General features: G+C 29.7%; 5 protein-coding genes across 5 annotated transcripts; 3 read left to right on the top strand and 2 right to left on the bottom strand.

The window, feature by feature from the left end:
• The first annotated feature begins 370 nt into the window (after window positions 1–370).
• LOC115721128 (cytochrome P450 94C1) lies at window positions 371–2258 on the top strand. The gene has a single exon (XM_030650376.2). The coding sequence runs from the start codon at window positions 415–417 to the stop codon at window positions 1888–1890; it is 1476 nt and encodes a 491-aa protein (XP_030506236.2). The 5' UTR covers window positions 371–414; the 3' UTR covers window positions 1891–2258.
• Window positions 2259–3412: 1154 nt separating this feature from the next.
• LOC115719079 (uncharacterized) lies at window positions 3413–4354 on the bottom strand. The gene has a single exon (XM_030647983.2). It carries the CDS (start codon window positions 4352–4354, stop codon window positions 3413–3415), a length of 942 nt encoding a protein of 313 aa, XP_030503843.2.
• Window positions 4355–12361: 8007 nt separating this feature from the next.
• LOC115721352 (uncharacterized) lies at window positions 12362–13967 on the bottom strand. Its single transcript, XM_030650632.2, has 2 exons — window positions 13533–13967; window positions 12362–13300 (listed from the first exon to the last, which is right to left on the bottom strand). Exons 1-2 carry the CDS (start codon window positions 13909–13911, stop codon window positions 12531–12533), a joined length of 1149 nt encoding a protein of 382 aa, XP_030506492.2. The 5' UTR covers window positions 13912–13967; the 3' UTR covers window positions 12362–12530.
• A 3952-nt stretch (window positions 13968–17919) lies between these two features.
• On the top strand, window positions 17920–19562 carry LOC133033888 (phytosulfokines 3-like). Its single transcript, XM_061108951.1, has 2 exons — window positions 17920–18582; window positions 19318–19562. The coding sequence occupies exons 1-2, from the start codon at window positions 18481–18483 to the stop codon at window positions 19453–19455; spliced, it is 240 nt and encodes a 79-aa protein (XP_060964934.1). The 5' UTR covers window positions 17920–18480; the 3' UTR covers window positions 19456–19562.
• Window positions 19563–20596: 1034 nt separating this feature from the next.
• LOC115719078 (uncharacterized) lies at window positions 20597–21883 on the top strand. The gene is made up of 2 exons (XM_030647982.2): window positions 20597–21420; window positions 21535–21883. The coding sequence occupies exons 1-2, from the start codon at window positions 20597–20599 to the stop codon at window positions 21881–21883; spliced, it is 1173 nt and encodes a 390-aa protein (XP_030503842.2).
• The last annotated feature ends 345 nt before the right edge of the window (window positions 21884–22228 follow it).

Below are 22228 nucleotides of genomic sequence, written 5' to 3'. Positions count from 1 at the left end.
TATTATAATTATTAAAAATTAAAATTATATATTTATTTAAAATTATAAATTAAATTTAAGTATTTATACTCTAAGTATAAAACAACATTTAACAACAAAACAAGAGTTTTATCTCAAAAAAAAAAAAAAAAAAAAAAAAAAAACAACAATACAATAGTAATAATGATGACGTGGAAAAAACCAGACAGGAGACAGCAAGTTTTGATTTAAGTAAAGTAAGTGACTGAATAACCAGACATATCCCACGTGCTATATTAAACCTAATGCTTACGTCACCCCTTCCTCTTTTTTCCCCACGTGTTGTTCATGCACTTTAATAATAATAATAATTCTTCTTATATATATAACTCAAAAAACCAAACCCAAAAAAACCTCAAAACAGACTCTCTCTCTCATAAAACGCAGTCGTTTCATATGGATTCCATGGCTACTACTACTCTTGCTCTTCTCTTCTTCACTTTCACTTTCTTCTTCTCATTCTTCTCTTTCTTAGTCTTTCTCTTCAGAATCAAACCCTGGTGTAACTGCCATCTCTGCCGTTCATTCTTATCGGCGACTTGGTCAGCCGATTTTCTCAACCTCTGCGATTGGTACACACACCTTCTCAAAAAATCGTTGACTTCAACGATTCATTTTCACGTCCTTAACAACATCGTCACGGCCAACCCGGAAAACGTTGAGTATATTCTCAAGACCAGATTCGATAATTACCCCAAAGGAAAACCGTTTTCGATGATTCTCGGCGATTTACTCGGTCGAGGAATTTTTAACGTCGATGGTGACACGTGGCGATTTCAGAGAAAAATGGCGAGTTTGGAACTTGGGAGTACGACGGTTAAGAGTTACGCGTTTGAAATTGTGGCTTCGGAAATTCAGAACAGGCTTATTCCTATTCTTGAAGGAAACGACGTCGTTTTGGATTTACAAGATGTGTTTAGAAGATTTTCTTTTGATAATATATGCCTTTTTTCATTCGGGTTGGACCCGGGTTGTTTGAAACTATCCATGCCCATACCCGAATTCGCAGCCGCATTTGATTTGGCTTCCAAAATCTCAGCCGAGCGAGCCATGACGGCTTCGCCTATTATATGGAAAATCAAGAGACTTTTCAACATCGGCTCGGAGAAGAAGCTGAAACAAGCCGTTAAAATGGTGGACGATTTAGCCACCCAGATGATAACCCATCGCCGGAAAATGGGTTTCGCCGACAAACGAGACCTTCTTTCCCGATTCATGGCTTCAATCGACGATGACCGTTATCTTCGCGACATAGTCGTTAGCTTCCTCTTAGCCGGTCGAGACACGGTTTCTTCGGCTCTGACAAGTTTCTTCTACTTGATTTCGGAGCACCCGGAAGTCGAGTCCAAGATCCGAGAAGAAGCGGGTCGGGTTATATCCGGGTCGGGTGACCCGGTTGTGGCGGGATACGGCGAGATGAGAGAGATGAACTACCTGCACGCGGCGGTCCACGAGAGCATGAGGCTGTTCCCGCCGATACAAATTGACTCGAAGTTCTGTCAGGAAGACGACGTTCTTCCTGACGGGACTTTTGTACGGAAGGGTACGAGGGTTACTTACCACCCGTACGCTATGGGTCGGATGGAGCGGATATGGGGACCCGATTGTCTCGAGTTTAAACCCGAGAGGTGGCTTAATAAGGATGGGGTTTTTGTACACGCTTGTCCGTACAAGTACCCGGTTTTTCAAGCCGGGTTTCGGGTTTGTTTGGGTAAAGAAATGGCCATAATGGAGATTAAAGCTGTTGCTTTAAGTCTTATTAGACAGTTTGATATTCGGGTTGTCGGGTCAAATTCGGAGCCCCGGTTTAGTCCGGGTTTGACTGCTACCGTTAGAGGTGGTCTTCCGGTTCGTGTATTAAAGAGGAACTAGTTACTAATTAGTTACTTTATATATATATATATAGAGTTGTTATATAATGTAATATATATATAGATTATTCACATCATTAATTATAGCCCACACCTATATATATTATAATAACTTGCACTAACCAAGATTTAGAAAATGAAGAAGCTACATAATATATATGTTCATGTTCATTCATGAATTTTGGAAATTCATGGTACGAATATCATATATAGTGGCAAATGGGATTTTGTACTTTTAAGTACGTATATATATATATATATATATGTTTATGTATGGATATATATAGAAAATGTACACAACAACACATCATGACACAGTCATGTGTACTTATAAAATAATGTTGTGAGTTATTTTGATTACCATTTTAATATTTGTTCTCTGGCTTCGAAGTCCTCTTTATTTGTATACAGGCTTATTGTTGTCTCTTTTTTCTTATTATATATATAAATAAAAAATTTATAATTGAAAATTTATGAACGAATCTTTAAAAAAAAAAAAAGGCGTAGTAATAAAATTATAGTTTTAATGTACGTAATTTTCTTTTAAAGAACTAAATTTTAAGATTTTGCATAAAACCCCCAAAATACTTGGACCGACCTTATTTGTATATGATTATTTTTCATTTCAATATAATTAAAATCTCATATAACTAAATATATATCATTAATATAGAAATATACATCGTTACAAAAATAAAAAATACCATTCATCTATTAAAGAGTAATTTTGATTCATTTACTAACGATTTTTTTACTCGATGATAAGTGAAGTAGTTCATGTTCTTATATATGATTCAATATTTTTACATTTAATTCATGTGGGACAATGTTGTTGAATACTAATCACTAAAGTTGTTTTTCATTCTTGAATATTCCAAAAATGGGTACTACTAAGTCGGTTGAATTCTATAATAAATACTTGTTGGCATTCTAATTTCTCTTCTTCTTTTAAGTAAAGTTATTCTTGATGGTAAATATCCTTCCTAAATATTTTTACTTTGGAAAAAATATTTTTTTAGCATGGAAAGAAAATTATAAATATTTAAGTATTTAAATTTATTAATGATGTAATAATTAGACAAAAAAAAACATGGGAAGAGTAATATTTAATATAGAGATGAGTAGTTGAAATGTACTTAATTCCTCTACTTTCAACATCATCATCTCTTATACTCGATCAGAAAATGTACTTTCAAAATAAACTAAACATAAAGAACTGAAAAATAATTAACATTCATATAAATATAGCAATTAATATATAGTCAGAAAAAAGTAAACACAAATGATCCAAAATAAATACATGTGAATAAAATATTTATTGTTTTGGGAACTCTGGCTACAATAATTACGGAAACTGAGAAATATATAATTAATTATTAGATGCAAAAAGAAAAGAAAAAAAAATATATTCTTTAGAAAAGTTCTTTAAATTATTACTTAAGTATGAAATTATAAAGATATAAGAAAAAAGTATAAAATTGTTGAATTAATTTTCCAAAAAAATCATTAAATTAATAATTAATTTAAAGGTAAGAGTACATTAACTTTTTCTTAGAGATTTTCCTTTTACCAAGAAAAGTTAAATTATAATTATGAAGATCCCGAAAGCCAATACCACCATTATATTTGTGTCGACAAAACCTCTTCCAACTCATCCAACTTACACTCTTACTAGAAGAGTTTGCTTGAGATTTCCACCAAAATTTAGACATTAAACCCTCAAGGTTAGAAAAAATCTCTTTTGTCAACAAGAACACACTTATAGCATAGAAAGGCAATGCTTGAGCAACTGACTTAATCAAAACTTCCTTGCCCGCCTTTGACAAAAAACGACTTTCCCAAGAGAAGATTTTCTTTTGCATTTTGTCCTTAACGAAACCCAAGATAGCATTTTTATTCATTCCCATAATGCACGGCAAACCCAAGTAAAAGCTATTATCCAAAGCCTCCACCATCCCCAACATCTCACACATTCTTTGTCTAGTATCAACACTAGTATTATTACTGAAAAAGATGGATGACTTAGCATAATTCACCTGCTGACCAGAAGTTCGTTGATACACTTGAAGGAGTTGTAACACTCTTGCAGCTTCATCCTCATTAGTCTTACAGTACACATAGCTATCGTCAACAAATAGCATATGAGAAACACGAGGGGCTCCTCTAGCAACTTGGCAGCCAGTCAACCAACGATTGCGTTCATATTGTTGCAATAGAGAAGAAAGTCCCTCAGCACACACCAAAAATAGGTAGGAGGATAGTGGATCTCCCTGCCTAATACCTCTCCCAGGATAAATAGGCCCCATAATCTTCCCTCCATAAGTAACATTATAAGTAACCGTGGACACACAACACATAATGTGGGAGACTACTTTGCAGCAAAAACCCATTCTAAGCATCATAGCTTCCAAGAAAGGCCAACCAACAAGATCATAAGCCTTGCTCATGTCGAGTTTGAGTGCCATAAAACCATCCTTACCCACCCTTTTTCTTTTCAAGTAATGCATAATCCAAAAGATACCATTATATTATCAGAGATCAAATGCCCTGGAAGAAAAGCACTTTGAGTGGTTGATATAACATCAGGCAAAGCAAGTTTCAATCTATTAGCAAGCACCTTTGAGATAACTTTATAAACCACATTACACAAGGAAATCGGCCGGAGATCACTCATTAGCTCGGGAACCTTTTTCTTTGGGATCAAGATAATATTTGTATTATTCAGATCACGAGGGAGAGTCCCATTATTGAAAAAAGATCTTACCAAATTAACAATATCATCTCCCACAATATGCCAAAATTTTTGGTAGAAAACCGGAGTCATACCATCGGGGCCTGGGGACTTATCAGGATGCATTTGGAATAGAGCTTTTTTAATCTCTTCAGTAGTAACACTTTCCAGCAATAAAACATTTTGCTCCTCAGTAACACTCGATTGTACGCAGTTGAGCGCATCACCAAAAACAACATCTTCATAACCAAAAAGTTGCTGAAAATAATCAGTTACCACAGTTGGTAAATCATCTTCCCAACCAACCCACTCTCCATCATTATTTTTCAGCTTTTGTATAAGATTATTTTGACATCTCGAGGTTACTTTGGCGTGGAAAAATTTGGAGTTTTGATCCCCTCCTCTTAGCCCCTGTTGCTTGCTTCTTTGCTTCCAAAATATCTCGCGGTGCAGCAAGATATTATTCAAATTAATTTGGGCAGCTTTATAATTATTGTCAGCAACAATATCTCTTGCTTTCTTCCACCTTCGGATTTCAACTTTACACTCATGGATTCTCTTCTTAAAATTTCCCGTATAGTCACTGCCCCACACAAGTAACATTTCTCCACATTGTTGCACTTTATCCATCAATGGCAAACCGGCTGTTTGAAGCCACATATCTTCCACCATCTTCAAACAAATAGGCTCCTTCAACCAACAATTTTCAAACCTGAAAATTTTATTCCTAGCAGGGGCCACGACATTAACAGTAGCCAATAACAACGGGCCATGATCAGAGGTAGAAACCTCTAAGTTAAAGAGTTTACCCGTGAGAAATAAATCCATCCATTGTTGAGAAACTAGAGCTCTATCAATTCAGACTTCTATCCAATCATTAGTACCTCATCCACGCTCCCAAGTATACGGGTAACCATTCAATTCCATATCTTGAAGTTCACAATCCTCCAACGCTCCACAAAAACCCTCAATAAGCCAATTCGGGTACAAATTGCCACCACACTTGTCTTGTTGAGATGTCACATTGTTAAGGTCACCAATAATACACCAAGGAAGATCATATCTCTCCTTCAAACTCCTCAATAACTCCCAAGTTCTCCTCCTCAAATTTCTATTCGGCTCCCCATAAAGTCCCGTAAGTCTCCATCTTCCATCCTCACTACTATTAACAGATATGTCATTATAGTTTGTACCAAAGCCAAGAACCTGAATTTCAGCATTATCCCTCCATAACATAGCAACACCACTACTTCGTCCTTGTACATCAACAGCCATAGCTCCTTCAAACCCAAGAGATACTCGCAACTTTTTACCATATCCTTTCTAGACAGCGTTTCACAAAGAAAAACTATATTGGGCTTCTTTTGGACAACAAGGTCCTTTATGAATTGAAAGGCCCATGGGTTCCCAAGCCCATGGCAATTCCAAGAGATTAGACTCATAATTTCTGGTGGGCCGGAGAACCAAGGCCCACCTTTATCATGTTTTTTTGATCCCACTTCAATCTCAACTTCTTGTGCCATACCCAAGTCTTCATTTTCCATTGCCACATCACTCCCTCTCCTCACGTCTCCTGTATGCATCCTCCTTTTTTTGTTTCCAAATAAAGAGTCCTCTCTTTATGAGGAAAGTTGACTCTTTCCATATTACCAGTGTCTTCAATTTCCACCACATTCTTGCCTTTTTGGATATCTCCACCATTACTCCCCTGGATGTCATCACCTAAAATTAAGGGTCCCCATTACGTCCAAAAATCACGGAATCAATTTTCATGATTTTTGCTTCATCAACTCCCTGGGCATCAGCCCCTGTCCGACGAACGCGACCACCAACAATCAGTTTAGGATCTTCATTTCTAGTTTTGAGCCATTGTGCTCCAATTAAGTAATTCCTTTTCGGAAGCTGCGCCTTTATTCCAATAGCGAAAGGTTTAACAATTTGATCTAAGTCTTGCTCAAATCGTTTTGGACAAAATCATTCTGAATGCCCAATGATGCCACAAACAAAGCAAAATGGCCCAAATCCAATCGCCATTCTCCTTACACAACTTTATCCTCCTTTTCAATGGTTTCTCGATATCTATGGTTGCCTGAACCCGTAAGTAATCACGCCAAATACCATTGAAGTTTTTAGGATCAGTTTTAACAAAGGTTCCCACATATCCCCCTGCACTTCGCACCACCTTCTCCATCATGAACCCAGATACAAGATCATGGACTTGAACCCACATATCGAGTTTATGAAGATGTACCATCCTAGGATTTTCCCCTCTCTTCAGCCTATGAAAGATCAACTGAGACTTATTAAAAGTCCATGGGCTACCATCGATTACATTTTGAATATCAATTTCATGATAAAATTGAAACAAATATCGATTTGTATCCAATTCCTTAATATAGACTCCCTTTCCCGGTTGCCATAGAGAAGCCATCAAATGTCTCATGGCATCAAAGTCAATACTTCTTCCTGTCAAAAACTTTCCTACAAGGCACCATCTATCATCAAACACCAACTCCTCACCCTCAACCTCCCCTTCAATCAATATTCCCTCCTCTTTATCATCAATTTGTATCTGTGCATACTTTTCATCTAACTCATTAACCTGATGACTACTTGAAGCCATGACTCAACTCAAACCTTAAACACAAACTGGACAAGAACCAACGAACAAAGAACAACAATGGACAAAACAAACTTTCTCACAACATGTCAAAAGACAAGACTTTTTTTGTTTTTCAATTTAAAAAACAGAAAATAAAAATATGTTATGTAAAGTTTAATCCCTTCCATCTTCTTAATTTCCTTCCATCTAACCAAACATAGTGTAATTGATTGGAGGGTGTAGGTATATCTTTAAATTATTACTTAAGTATGAAATTATAAAGATATCAGAAAAGTATAAAATTGTTGAATTAATTTTCCAAAAAAGTCATTAAATTAATAATTAATTTAAAGGTAAGAGTACATTAACTTTTTGTTAGAGATTTTCTTTTTTCTTTCGTACCAAATAATGCTTAGTATTTTTCATTTTTACTAATAACTTTACAAAAAAAAATTCGACCAATCGCATTTTGCCATGTCATTATTTAGATTGCGGTTTAAATGTGAGGCAAAAAATAATTATTATTATATTTTATCACCACCAAAATAAACAAATTTAGTAGGGTTTGAACGCGACACTTTCTTTTAAAATGAATATATATATATTATTGTGTATTAGTAGTGTCTCACATTACTTATAAGTTAGCAGACCTAAAATTTTAATCAAGCGTAGGCAGAATAGTTATTAAAATAATATAATATCTAAATCTAACTATATATGTTTATGTAAGAGGGGCGCACACTTATTTTATTATACATAATTAATTTTTATCTTAATATTTATTTATATATGTACAATATTAAAAAAGAAAAAAATGAGCATGGGCAAAGCCCCACCTTGTTCTTCATTGGGTTTACGGTTGGATTCTTACTATTGGTTATTGATATTCTTTGAGAATTACTAAAAAACACTATTGGTGTCTATCTAGCGCCCTTCTTGGTGTCATACTACTATTAATCTAATTAATTATCAGGTCTCATATAACTTAAAAAAATAGTTTTTAAGTAATATCGCTAACCAATCGTGAGACGCCACTTATGAAAAGTATTGGATACCACTAGTACACAATAGCAATAATGCTCGTCTTTAAAAGTTAAATTAAATTATATGAGACCAGATACTTAATAATTACACCAATAACAATATAACACCTCAAAATGTATTAAGCACTACTGATACATTTTAGCATTTTGAAAAGAGCATTCTATTTGGGCACTAGTAGTGGTGTATAACACCTGCTATAGGTGACGTTTCACGATTGATTAACACAATATTTTCTAAAAGTTATTTTTATAAGTTATATAGGACCTAACACTTATTAGACTAATAGAGATAAGACACGGACAAAAGTACTAGACACTAATAATTTATTTTATCTTTCAAAAATATATAACGTGTGGTTGAATAATATTATTGTATTATTATTAATGTATACTTAATATAAGATGTTACAAGAGTTGACATTGTTTGCTAACCCTAATATACCTATACTTATATAGGCCATATAGTATAAATGGTCCCAAATTTTTAGACATTTATTGGTTGTCCTCTAGCTTTATTATCTTACATATCTTTTTTTTTTCTTCTTCCTCCTAAGAGATTCTTGCTATTTTTAGAGTGCTCAATCTTTAAATAATAGAGAAACAAAATAAAAAAATAAAATTTCATTGACATAGCCATTAAATATTTTTTTATCATCGAAATAATATCGTGATCATGATATCATTTTTATGTAAGTTATTATATTATTTTGTATTGAGAGACTATATTTATTGATTTTATGAATCTACTTACACTATATACTAGCTATAATATTGCATATATATAAAATGGTGACCATATCAAGTGAATTCAAATAGTTGTAAATTATCTTATCTTTCTATTTTTTTTTATAAATATATATAATGTTATTCATATTATTATATATTTATTTCCACATCTAGAATTTTTTTTAAGCTAATTTTTTTTTATGATCATACAATGTAGCTATTTATGACTATTTGTAAATTTTTAGAAAATTTTAAATAGTTTACAATGCTGAATATAAAATTTAAACAATTATTAACCACACGTATAAGAAAAAAATAATAAAATATATAAATTTTATTTTCGACATTGTAAATTATTTGAAATTTTCTAAAAATTTATAGATAGTCCTAATAATTATAACATAAATGATCATAAAAAAGAATTAGACTAATTTTCTTTTAAGTATTGAAAAAGATAGGAGATCTATCGAAACACCCCTTGATTGGGGTGTACTGTAGACATTCCCATAAATATTATATTATATTATATTAATTAAATAATTCATTCTTTTTTTTTTCTTTCAATGGTATTCCATTTCAAATATATATTCTTTCTCTTATAAATAATATCTCAAATATCATCCAATGTGCAGCCTATATATATATATATAAATTGATCGAATTGAGTATAATGATATAATCTATATAGAGTAATGATATAATCTATATATATATATAATATAGTACTTTGTAAAATATTGATCTCATAAATATAAGTACTATTAGAAAAAAGTAATACATTAATTATCATGTGTAAATATATATATATATATTTAGTATAATCAGATTACTCGTACCTATTGAATTACATATTATCATCCTTAAATGGTGGACTAATTAATTCACATCAAATTATTTTTATATTTACTTAATAATGTAAAAAACCTAATAATTAAACTTTTTTTTTTGGTTAAAATTAACCTTAATATATAAGATCATATCCTACCTTTTTTCTTTACCTAAAATTATTATGTATTTTTATAAATATATGTTTATTAGAATTTTTTTTTTTTCAAAACAAATTTTGAGATTCTTTAAAAATAAAATGATTTTTATTTAAAAAAAAATAGTTTGTTTTTTGTTTTCTTCTAATTGGAAAGTATTATTTTTTTAAAAAAAAGTATTTCATGTTTTATTTATATATATATAACGATCTTATTATTGTTGTTGTTTTTTTTTTTTTACAAAATATAAAAAATATTAAGAAGTTTATTTTGTACCATTAATTTGATAAAATAGAGGGTTAATATGTAACCAAAATATATAAGACATAAAAATTTAAATGGTATATATGTGCCTTTTTTTTTATTTAATGTAAAAAATGTAATAAAAAGAAAATTAAAATAAAGAAACTATATATAACCTGCAAAATATGCTCAATATACTATTGAAGTTTTTCTTTTTGGGGTAGAAAATTACTAATATTGAAGATTTAATCAATCAATATTATGTACAATTCCCTTAATTAATTAAATAATAATATCATATATATATATATTAAATATTTTAAATAAAATCTTCAAAACGTGAAAGAAAAAAATATTAATATATGTGTGTGTGCTAGCTTTATAAAAGCCTTATTTATTAACACAAATTCCTTGTTGAACTACAAAAAAGTTAGCAATGAAAAGTAATTTAATATAATATAATATAAGATTAATTAATTAATTGGTTTTTGGAATATATTGTGTTAGGTAAACGGCATGAAAGAACACACTAATGTCATTTTCAACCATTAATTATTAATTAATTATCTAGATTTTAATTAATTTGATCATGATGAGTTTATTTGACTATAAAAAATATAAGACTACGAATTTATCACCTCATGTTTTAATTAATTTGTTACAAATAAAATTAATAAAATATATATTAATATTTATAGTATAAATAATAATAACAATAATAATAAGGTAAGATTCTTATAGCTTTAATTTGAGTGCCATTTCACTTTCTAATCTCTAAATTAGAAAAAGTTGACCATCATATAATAATATATTAAAAAATTAATATACACGTGGGGAATTTAATTATCCATAATAGCTTCTTAATTAACCTTTACTTAACCATAAATATTATAAATTATTAAGATATATATAATTATTCTCAGTAGTCGAATCACATGCTTAATTTTGTGTGGTCACCTGTCATTATAATGAGAATCTGAATTTTTAAAAGTATTATTTTTTTTAATTTTAAAAAAAATAACACAATAATAATGCTCAAACTCATAATTTTATTTAAATTAAAATATACAACATATATACATGACATTCCAAAATTAATCAATTGTAAAGGTGTTAAATATTGACTTTCCACTTATGCATTGATCATATCTAATTGATGATTCAAATCCATTTAGTTATAAGATTTAATTAACAAAAACTAAAAATAAATTAAATTTGATATAATAACACCATTAAAGCAGTACGGTCTATTATTTTTATTCAATAAATTAATGATGATAAACTATAAATGAAAATATATTAATTTCATAGTTGAAATATAATTAAATACATACAATTAATATTGATTACTATTCTAATTTTCATTTATAATTAGGCTAATTAGTAATTTTTTCCCCCGAACTTTGACATGTACTAAATCGTGCCCCTTGAACTTTTTTGAGCGTTAAGAATTTCGCTCGAACTATTGAGATTGTTAAATTTAAGGATTTTTGTCTAATTTTAGTAAAAAAAATTTAACATGGATGAAAGTTCAAGGGGTATGATTTAATACATATCAAAGTTTGAGGTGCATGATTTGGTAAATATCAAAGTTTAAGGAGCATAGTTTAGTACATAAACAATCACTGAAACAGTAAAATTGAATGAAATTAGACAAAAGTCCTTAAATTTAACAATCTCAATAGTTCAGGGGGAATTTTTAATGGCCAAAAAAGTTCAGGGGCACAATTTAGTACATGTCAAAGTTCAGGGGAAAAATTACTAATTAGCCTTATAATTATTCTTTTCGATTGGGGGTTTGCTTCCGTCGAGGTTGTAGATTGTTGTAATTATCGGTTTGCTGTGCGGTGTGGTGCTTCATTTTTTATTATTATATTTAATTTTGTGGTTTTTTATTTTTCTTAACAATTATGGTGATTATTCACCACTTTAATTATTAGATTAATAAATGGAAGCTTTGTTTTTTATTGGTTTGTTAGTACATCAATGAATCCAATTGCTTCCACAAAATCTTCACAAATTGTCCTTTTATTATCGGTTATTTCCCTTATTTATGATTTTAACGGCCAATTTATGACAAATTAACCTTTTAGTAATAACAAAATAATTACGATTTATAATTAATCTTAATTCAAAAGTATATTATAATTAGAAAAATAAAAATTGTTCTTTATTAAAGGGTACCATACTTTTATTTTAATTTTTTTTGAAAGGAAAAACAGTTCTCTTAAAAAAAAATACTTTTTATTAATAATAAAATCAATAACATTTCCCATAATTATTCCATAAAACCCTATATTCATATCATCACTTCTACTTCTTGCACACAACACCATGACCACCCATTCCACTACCACACTCCATACCAACAAACTCTTCAAAACCACCCTTACCTTTTCCAAACCTCCCATCGAATCTTGCCGCCACACAATCCGTTACAAATAGGTTTGAAGCAGTAAATTCTCTCTCGCCACCAAGCACTGGCACAGCCACTCCCATCTTCACTCGACTCACATAGTTCTTTCCATAAGTCTGACCTAAAACACCATTGACATCCCCACTCAAAGCATAAAACTTGAAGCTCAAATCAAGATGGGCAAAACAGTTATCCTCAGTGATGCCATATCGATGAATTCGTGACTCCCTCTCGGTGATAGGCACCACCGTCGCTTTGATCTTGAAATTACCTTCCACTTCAATTTCTACAGAATTTGCATCCTGAGTCCTCAACACAATTATGGAGGACTCATGAGACTGCCACGCAGCTCCCTCGCCAACAGGGAGAATAACAGGCTCCCCATCAAAGGCGAGGGAGATACGATCCACATTGTTGCTCCATGTAGAAGTCTTCTTGGCGCCAATGAAGAGTTTGTGGTTGTCAAAAAGGATTCCAAGCGATTGTACCCAAGTGAAGTCTCTAGTCATGCTAGGGTTTCGTTTTCCAATGAAGTAGGCATTTATGTGAAGGTTCGAGTCAGAAACCAAGCAAAAGTTGTGATCTTTCTTGCCGTGGAAGTAAAAGGTAATTCCATCACCACCAATGAAGCGAGGATCTTGACACACAGCTCCTGGCCTATTGCAATCTACATTTTCAAGATTAATTGCAACATTCTTATTAAGAACTTAATTATGTCGCTTTTTATAAAAATATTTTTTAATTAAGGAATTTAATTTATATATTATGAATACAATTAACAATAAAATTTTAGTAATTAAATAAATATTGTATTTAGTGTGATTAAATTTATCAAAATAATAAATAGCAACAATCTTTTTTTAAAAAATTATTAATTAAGTAGTTTACGAGAAACTTACAACAAACAGGGCTACATGTAACACAATCCACTTCACATTGGTCACGACAATCACCAGGGCAACTTTGTTCCAAGCCATAACAATTAGGATAATTCTTGTTCTTACATCTCGCTTTCTTTGCTGCGGCACCCTCCCGTGAAGGAGGCGATAGCGGTGGAGTAATGGGCGGTGGTGACAAAGTTGGTGGCGAGGAGCAGATGGGTTGACACGTGGCACAATCAACGGTGCACCACTCAGGACAAGTGGCCGGACAATAAAGCTCATTTTGACAATATGGATAGTGTTTGTCTTGACACTTTACTTTGTTAGGGGCTCCTTTAATTAAAACCACCATCATTGATAGAATTATCAAAACCCTAAATAAGTTTGAGCTAACCATATTTATATTATTACGTTGATGTAATATTATATATATTTATATGTATAGATGATAATATTATGAGTGGGATTAGTCCTTTATATAGAGGAGGTATAGAAGGGTTTTATTTAGAAGACTAATTAATTATGTGTTATGTACTCTAAAATTCAAATCTAAGCAAAGTAATATAATTCAATCTTTCTTTCGATTTGGAGTAGTGTTTTATAAATATATATACACATACATATATTTTGATTGCTATATAGCTGTTATTCACATGACCAAATAATAAATTTAATTTAATTTTCTCAAAAATAAATAAATAAATAAATAAATTCTTCATGCATTGTATTTTCTCTATACTTTAAAAAAAATTGTATTTAATTTTCTTGTCTAGATTTAAAGGAAAACCAATGAATAAGCTAAAGAATATGTATTATATGTACATGGACATGAGTAATTAATAAGCTAGAATTATTATTATTATTATTATTATTATTATTATTATTATTATTATTATTATTATTATTATTATTCACACTCATAGGATATTAATGAAAAGAAAATTATATATTTGAAATAACATCCATAATATAATTAAGGAACACATGAAAAGGGACGAAACTAAAATTTTCATGAATAATACACAATTTACTAACTATATATTTATATATAATTTATATATATATATTCATTTAGGTACTTGGAAAAACTTAAATATCCCTAACCTAATATAAGTCATTTGAAAAGTGAGTTGAAACTATATATCATGCTAAAACATTTATTAAATTTTGTGGAAACAAATTAATGTTTATTGATTATAATCAACCAATAATTTTTGTTACTCATTTTTTTTTTAAAAAAATATTAACTATATTTTTTTAATAGAAATCTCTTGCAAATAAAAGGATTTATAAAATATATAAATGAATAATAATTGCATTTATTAATAAAAGGATCTGTACTCAACCTCATCCATTTTCTTTATATGACATAAAATAGAAAATAATAATAATAATTAAAAATAAATTAGTTTAAGAAGGAATATAAAACCTGGCTTTAAGGGCTTGCTAACCCCATGTTATCATCTATATATCATGATAATATCATATTTACATGGATAAATACTATTTTGGACCCTGTGTTTTGCAAAAGTTATCAATTGGATCTTGTATTTTGTTAAATGATAAAATGGACCTTGTATTTTCTAAAATGGTACAAATAAGACCCTGAATTAATTTTAAAAGATTAATTATAATTCGATCTAAAAGTGCTATGACAAAACTGTTTATATTTTTTGTATCTGTTTGTATTAGGAATTATCTTCAAGTTGGTTGTATTAAAAAAAAAATTGTCTAAAATTAAGCTCAAGGTCCTATTTTTATTATTTTAGAAAATATAGGGTTTATTTTGTCATTTAACAAAACACAGAATCCAATCTGTAACTTTTGCAAAATACATGATACTATTTACCCTATTTATATTGCCAAACTAATTCAAATGCAATCATCATATATACCTTCCTTTTCTGCATATATAAATATATAATATATTCTATTTAATATATTAATTTATATATAAGAAGAAGATATATATACATAGAGGAAATTACATTCTATACTCTTCTTATATTGTCTTCTTTTATTTTTACTCTCTTTTTTAAAGTATCATTTTTACCTCTTTTTTTAAATATTGTACCAATTTTATTCCTGTCACTTCAAGATACTCTCTATGTGACTCTCTTATGTCAGGGTATTTTGGGTACAATACATATAAAAAGAGGTATGTTTCAATTAAATATAAAATTAGAGGTAAAATTGATTAATTGATTAATACAAGTGGTATTTTTCAACTTACCCTATGTATAGGGAGGCCTGTAAGCATTGGGGGCCCAATCTGTTTTTTGATATTTTTCTAAATTATAACATATATAAAATGGTATATTTTGGTAAAATTAAAGGACCATGTTGCATAAAAAATGGGATTATTACATAAATATACAAGACGAAAAATTATATTTTTATGGATCTACTATTTTTTTTTCTTCATGTTTTTACGGATTTTATATTTTGGTGAAAGCAACATTTTTTGTTGAAAAAAAAAACAAGTGAAAACATGCAAAAAAAAAAAAAAAAAAAAAAATCTATAAAACATGTAAATAAAGAAGAAAACTCCGTAAAAAATATAAAAAAGAAATATGTTAAAAAAAGTTCGTTTTTAAGTATTGTGTAAATTTCCCTAAAAAAATAACATTTTTCTAAACTATTAACTAAAGGACCTAGGAACATGCCTAAACCCAAGCCCAAGATATTTGATATCTAAGGATTATTTCACAAATACACAAAAATAACAAAACAATTACAAAAATACAATTTCACAGAATTTTAAATATTTTTACAATTTTTTGATTTTATTTACTGAAAATACGATTTTTTATGTTGTACTCTTGTTAATTTGTTATTGATTTTTTTGTTATTTGTATGTTATTTTTTGTTGTTGTTTTGATGTTATTTAGATGTTATTTTTATGTTAATTTTATTAGTTTTCTTGTTATTTTCGTGTTGTTTCTATAGAAAACCGTAAAAATATAAAAAAAAATCTTTAAACGTAAAAATGTAATTTTTTTTTACAAAAAATAGTACCTTATATAATTATCCCTTTGATAAAATAGAAGAAATTACAAATTTGATGGGTTTTCATATTGTGTACAAAAATATGGTTTTTCTTTTGACAAAAATAAATTATTTTATGGAAAAAATTCAAAAGGGTAACCAATTACAAAAGGGGGTAACCATTTAGCTTATACTATTTTCCCTATATATATATTTTTTAATTTTTTCTAAAATTTTCCCATAAAATAATTTGAAAAAAAAAATCATATTTTTGAAAACTTATACCTTAAAAACCACAAAAATAAAAATTCTCTTAACAACCTCAGAAGTGATGTAGTTATCACATGCTACTACAAAAGAGCCTACTTTTAGTGACAACTTTCTAGTCACAACATAAATTTTTTGTAATTAAATATGACTTTTAGTCACATCAAGCTAAAATGAGAGAGAGAGAGAGAGAGAGAGAGAGAGAGAGAGAGAGAGAGAGAGAGAGAGAGAGAGAGAGAGAGAGAGATGATATGAAACTCAAAACTATTAAACAAAAGTGGTATTTTTAAGAAGGCAAGCTTAATTGGCCCCATTTATGTAACCAAGCCCAAAAGTCTAACATGCAGCCCATTCATATTGTCAAAAAAACTAAGTGAGAAGTTGAAGAATACCTCTTTTTTTTTTTTTTTTTTTTTTTTTTTTTATACATTAACTAAATTTATCTTTAAATAAAATTTAATTCAAATATACCTTTTTTTTTATGAGTATTGTATCTAAATTATCTCAAACACTCACATAACTAAGACATAATTTCAAACATAATAGATTTGAATTCTTTGTAGATGGATGTATAGGTTTGTGGGAAAATTTGGGCAAAATTTTGATTAGAGAAGAGTGAAAATTATCGTGAAGTAATATGTGTAAAATTGGTAGAATGATTGAAAAAAAAGGTAAACATAATAAATTTTTTAAAAAAAAGTAAAAATTAAAGATATCAAGTTAAAAGATGTATGTAGTGTAATTTCCTCAAAAACTAAACTCAAAAATCTACAATGCAGCCCATTGATAGCATAAAAAAAGAGAAAAACACGTAAATGTGCGAAACTTGCTCTCCAAAATAGATACTTTATTTATTAAAAAATATTTGATTGGTTCAGTATGATTTGTCGCATATTTATTAAAATTAGAAATTTCGCATTCTTCGCACATTTTTGAAGCTTCACCACAAACAGCTTATTGATTTTTTATAGTTAAAAAGTATTATTAGGGTTTTCTTTTCAATTATTGTAAATTACATTGATTTGGTTGATTTTGCTTGATAAACGATATCATGATATAATGAATTTTGTCTGATTTACCTCTTAATAATAATTTCATTTTTCTCTCAAATAAAAAAATAGATACATTTTTTGTAAAATTTTATTTTTTTTAAGAGGAATAATTAAATCCATAAAAAAAAAGTAATTATTAAATGAAATAAATATATGGAGGATTTGGCAACAACACAAAAGATATCCATAAAAATTTATAACCATTTTAGTGCTTTCTATATTTTTCTTTTTTTCTACATAAATGTATATTATGTTCCACGTGGATTCACTTAAAATAGCAAATATTCTTAAATAATTATGAGAGATTATGTTGTAACATTGCATTAATGATTTTTCTCCATTGGCAATATTTTAGGATAATCTCTATATTTAACCCCCCAAAAAAACCATTTATATATGTAATGCTATAATAAGTGAAATTCAGCCTTAAATTTCTCTTTTAGGTTTTGACAAAATCCACTAATTAAATAGAAAAGAAAAACAACAGAAGGATTTATTTTCCAAATCAATCTAATCCTTTTGGCCATAATTATCATTAATTTGTTTCAATATTTCATTCTCTATAAATTCAAACCATACTACATATTCTTCTCCTTATTATTATAATAAAATTCTCCATTAAATTATTATAAGGTCTAAGTATTTTGAAATTTAAAAAAATGGCCAAGTTTATGACATTTTTTACAATAGCCCTTCTTCTTAGTTTTGTGACATTCATCTCTGCTGCTCGCCCTAACGATTTTCTCGTACCTCAAGAAAAGGTATATGTTTCGTTTTGTTTTTGTTTTTGTTTTGTTAAGATTACATATTTTATAATTTTTTTTGAATTTTTTCAATAAAATAATTTATTTTTTTTTCGAAAAAAGTAAATTTTTATAAACTTTGCCAAAAAAAGCAATAAAAATAAAATTATTTCTTTGGGATTATTTCACAAATACACAAAAAACAACAAAAAAATTTTACAAAAATATAGTTGTACGGAATTTTAAATATTTTTACAATTTTTATAATTTTATTTACAGAAAATAAAGTTTTTTTTTTTATATTGTACTCTTATTAATTTGTTGTTGATTTTGTGTTATTTGTATATTATTTTTTGATGTTGTTTGGATGTTATTTTCTTGTTACTTTTATTTAGTTTTTTTTATTATTTTTGCTTATTTCTATAAAAAACTGTAAAAATGTAAAAAAAATTAAAATTTAAATGTAAAAATGTAATTTTTTTTTATAAAAAATTATATTTTATGTAATTACCCATATATATAAATGTGGGTTGAGCTTTGAATTATAGTGGGTTATAGAAAAAAATATTTTTAGACCCTTATTTAGAAAAATAATGTAGTATTTTTTAAAATTAATAAAAAAAATATTGTTAGAAGGGAATAATTTTTATAAGCTCGTCTATACTCAAGATTGAACTTATATATTTATATTTTTGATTTTGTTATTTACTAAAAAAGATGAATGTGATTAATTAATTTTTAAAATGAATGCAGAATGATGTAATTAAGGGAGAAAATAAGGAAAAAGTGATATGTGAAGAAGGAATTGGAGAAGAAGAATGTTTGAGCAGAAGGACTTTGGAAGCTTCTTATCATATGGATTATATTTACACCCAAGAAAAATCTAATTAATTATCCTTAATTAATCATATCTATATATAGAATAAATTCCATAGTATATATATATATATGATGTAATATATATGCTATGCAATAATTAATCTACTTATAATCTTATCAACTACACTGCCTTCTCATTTTATTTTATTTTTTGGTATTTTTTCTTTTTGTAATTACACCAAGAAATTATTAGTCTTTTCTTTTCATTTTTTCTTCAAAAGATTTACCCAAATTTATTATATATGTATATCTATATATATATATATATATTTACATGAAAATCTTTAGGTATGGTCACTTTTGCTTTTGTTATAAGGCGATATTTTTAATTTAATTTAGTATATGTAGAAATTATAATTAAATTATTTAATTTAACGAACATTATAATTTTAATGGGTATTTCTTAATATCTTGAATAATTTATAGTATTAAAAATATAATTCAAGTAATTTGTTGGGCTTTTATTGTTATTTTTTTTTTCTATTAAAGATTACAATCCATTACATTATATAAAAATGAATTGGGATATATATTTTTTAGGTGCAAAAAAAAAAAAAAATACCCTTACAATAAAAACAAGTGTAATCTCTATGTTAATTTATACATATATGAATTATGTTTATAACTTAAATATCCATGCACAATTTTTTTTTGCCGATTAAAAAATTCAAATACTCATAAGTCTCCATTCTCCCTTGTCATCACTAACTATCATCAATTACCTAGGTTTGCAAAAGTCGATATAAAAAATTAATGGTGAACTACTAAACTCCGTAAACAAAACAAAAGAGATCAAAATACAACATAACCAAAGTGGAACTAGTTAAACAAACAAACTAAATTCTAAAACTAGTAACAAGTAACTAGTAACCAAAAGTTGTCGCATATAAAGTTACATCCAAGTTTGATTCGGGAAAATGAGTGCAGTAACCAATAACTCTAGGAGACTCTAATTACAAGATTTAGTATATCGTATCTACTATTAATGATCTTCTAACTTTCACATAAACCCAACAGGTAAGAATTTAAACCATCATCTTGTTGATTGAACAGCAACACATATAACATATCATCAACTTAAATGATGCTAACTAAAATACATCCGCGCCTCAAGAATATCTTTCCAAACCATTGAATCCGACTCTCTTGCATGATGTTGGCTAACGGTCAAGAGGTGGATATTTGGTATCAACCGTGGATACCGTGGATGGACTATGTTGAATTTAGGACTGTCATGGAAGAAGTCCGTGTCCGGGCGCCAAATCTAAGGACTGTAGCTGACCTCCTTCGAGGATCACCCTTGGAATGGCGAAAGGAGTACGTTTTGTACTTGTTTGGTCGAGAGAAGGGAGAAAGAATACTTTCAATTTCTTTGTCTAATCGGTTGGGGAGAGATACTTTAATTTGGAAGGAGGCTCGGGATGGAAAGTTTAGTGTAAAAGGGGCTTATTGGTTTGAGCAGCAGGGAAGATTCAATAGCAACAATGAGATTTGGAGATTGACATGGGATGGGAAGATGCATCCGAGACAGAGTATTTTCTTGTGGAGATTGTGTGTAGGGGCCCTGCCGACTAAAGATAAATATGCAGGGGAGAGTAATCAGGAGTGTGTGTTGTGTGGCTTTTGTTGCGAGTCGGCTGACCATTTATTTATGCAGTGTCCTTTGTCGAGGGCTTTATGGCTTGGTGCCCCTCTGCCTGTAAAATCGAATGAGGTCTCTGGCGAGAATTTGATGATGAAGGTGCTAACTCTGGTGAAGGGTCTGTCTAAGGACCTGCGTCTTCAGGCCATGGTGAGTTTCGCAGCAGTGTGCGACACGGTGTGGAATCAGAGAAACGCAATCATTCATGGGGGGAAGTGTGGGGATATTCCTAGTCTGCTAACGGAAGTGTGGAGGAAATTTGTTGATTTTGGAGGGGACAAGGTAGGAGAGGTCTCGGATTCCAGGAGTCATTTGGTGACAAGGCCTTTGGTTCCGTATCAATTTAATAAAATGGTTATGGTGGATGGTGCGTATAAAGAAAGCTGGTGCGGAATGGCTTGTACAACGATTGACAAATTCGATTAAACTTGGGATTACGGGTACTTCAGTAAGGAAGGCTCCTCAAGCCTTGAGGCAGAGATGAGTGCCATTGGTCTAGCTGTGGAGGTAATCGTTCAGAAGGAGTGGGTTGGTGCAGTGATTCTCTCGGATTGCCAAGTAGCAGTCACAGCTTTTGCTAAAAGGAAATGTCCGGATTGGAAATTGACTGATAAATTTCTACATATTCTGGACCAGATGTCGAAATGCAGGGACTGCAAATTAGTGTTTGTTAAGAGAGATTTCCTGACTTTTGTTAATAGCTTGGCTGTTCAAGCCAGGAATGAAAGGCTATGTAAGACCTTTTGTATTGGGGAAGGATTGCCCCTGTCAATCCTAGTTTTCTGGTTTAATCAATGAACTGATGTTCTCTTTCAAAAAAACTAAAATACATAATTCAAACATAAAAAATAGAGCGATGATGAGAGCTAGATGTTATCCCTCGAAAAATTGAAGGAAATTGGTGTTTAATTTTCTTTGAATACGGGAAAGACCATAATATCTCAACACCATTTTGGAAACTTTACACGGAGACTTGTACCTCACCATCTTAGCCCAATGGGTCCTCCCAATGGGGTCCTTGCGCCCTCACTTCTAATGGGGTCCTCGCGCCCTTACCACCAATTAGGTCCTCCTAATGGGATTCTCACGCCCTCACTCCCAATGGGATCTTCTACTACAAGAAATATCACTTTTATCAGTACA

The sequence above is a fragment of the Cannabis sativa genome, chromosome 2, assembly GCF_029168945.1.
Source record: "Cannabis sativa cultivar Pink pepper isolate KNU-18-1 chromosome 2, ASM2916894v1, whole genome shotgun sequence".
NCBI classification, from domain to species: Eukaryota; Viridiplantae; Streptophyta; class Magnoliopsida; order Rosales; family Cannabaceae; genus Cannabis; species Cannabis sativa.
Note: the sequence above shows the minus strand (reverse complement) of the source record. Positions and strands in the feature narration are given on the sequence as shown.

What these genes read in the sequence shown, in the direction of transcription:
- LOC115721128 (XM_030650376.2), top strand. Translation starts at nt 415, where the DNA reads ATGGATTCCATGGCTACTACTACTCTTGCTCTTCTCTTCTTCACTTTC.
- LOC115719079 (XM_030647983.2), bottom strand. Translation starts at nt 4,354, where the DNA reads ATGGCACTCAAACTCGACATGAGCAAGGCTTATGATCTTGTTGGTTGG.
- LOC115721352 (XM_030650632.2), bottom strand. Translation starts at nt 13,911, where the DNA reads ATGGTTAGCTCAAACTTATTTAGGGTTTTGATAATTCTATCAATGATG. An exon ending in TACATGTAGCCCTGTTTGTT is followed by an intron (nt 13,301 to 13,532) that starts GTAAGTTTCTCG and finishes TTGAAAATGTAG; the next exon opens with ATTGCAATAGGCCAGGAGCT.
- LOC133033888 (XM_061108951.1), top strand. Translation starts at nt 18,481, where the DNA reads ATGGCCAAGTTTATGACATTTTTTACAATAGCCCTTCTTCTTAGTTTT. An exon ending in TTCTCGTACCTCAAGAAAAG is followed by an intron (nt 18,583 to 19,317) that starts GTATATGTTTCG and finishes AAATGAATGCAG; the next exon opens with AATGATGTAATTAAGGGAGA.
- LOC115719078 (XM_030647982.2), top strand. Translation starts at nt 20,597, where the DNA reads ATGTTGGCTAACGGTCAAGAGGTGGATATTTGGTATCAACCGTGGATA. An exon ending in GTGACAAGGCCTTTGGTTCC is followed by an intron (nt 21,421 to 21,534) that starts GTATCAATTTAA and finishes CGGGTACTTCAG; the next exon opens with TAAGGAAGGCTCCTCAAGCC.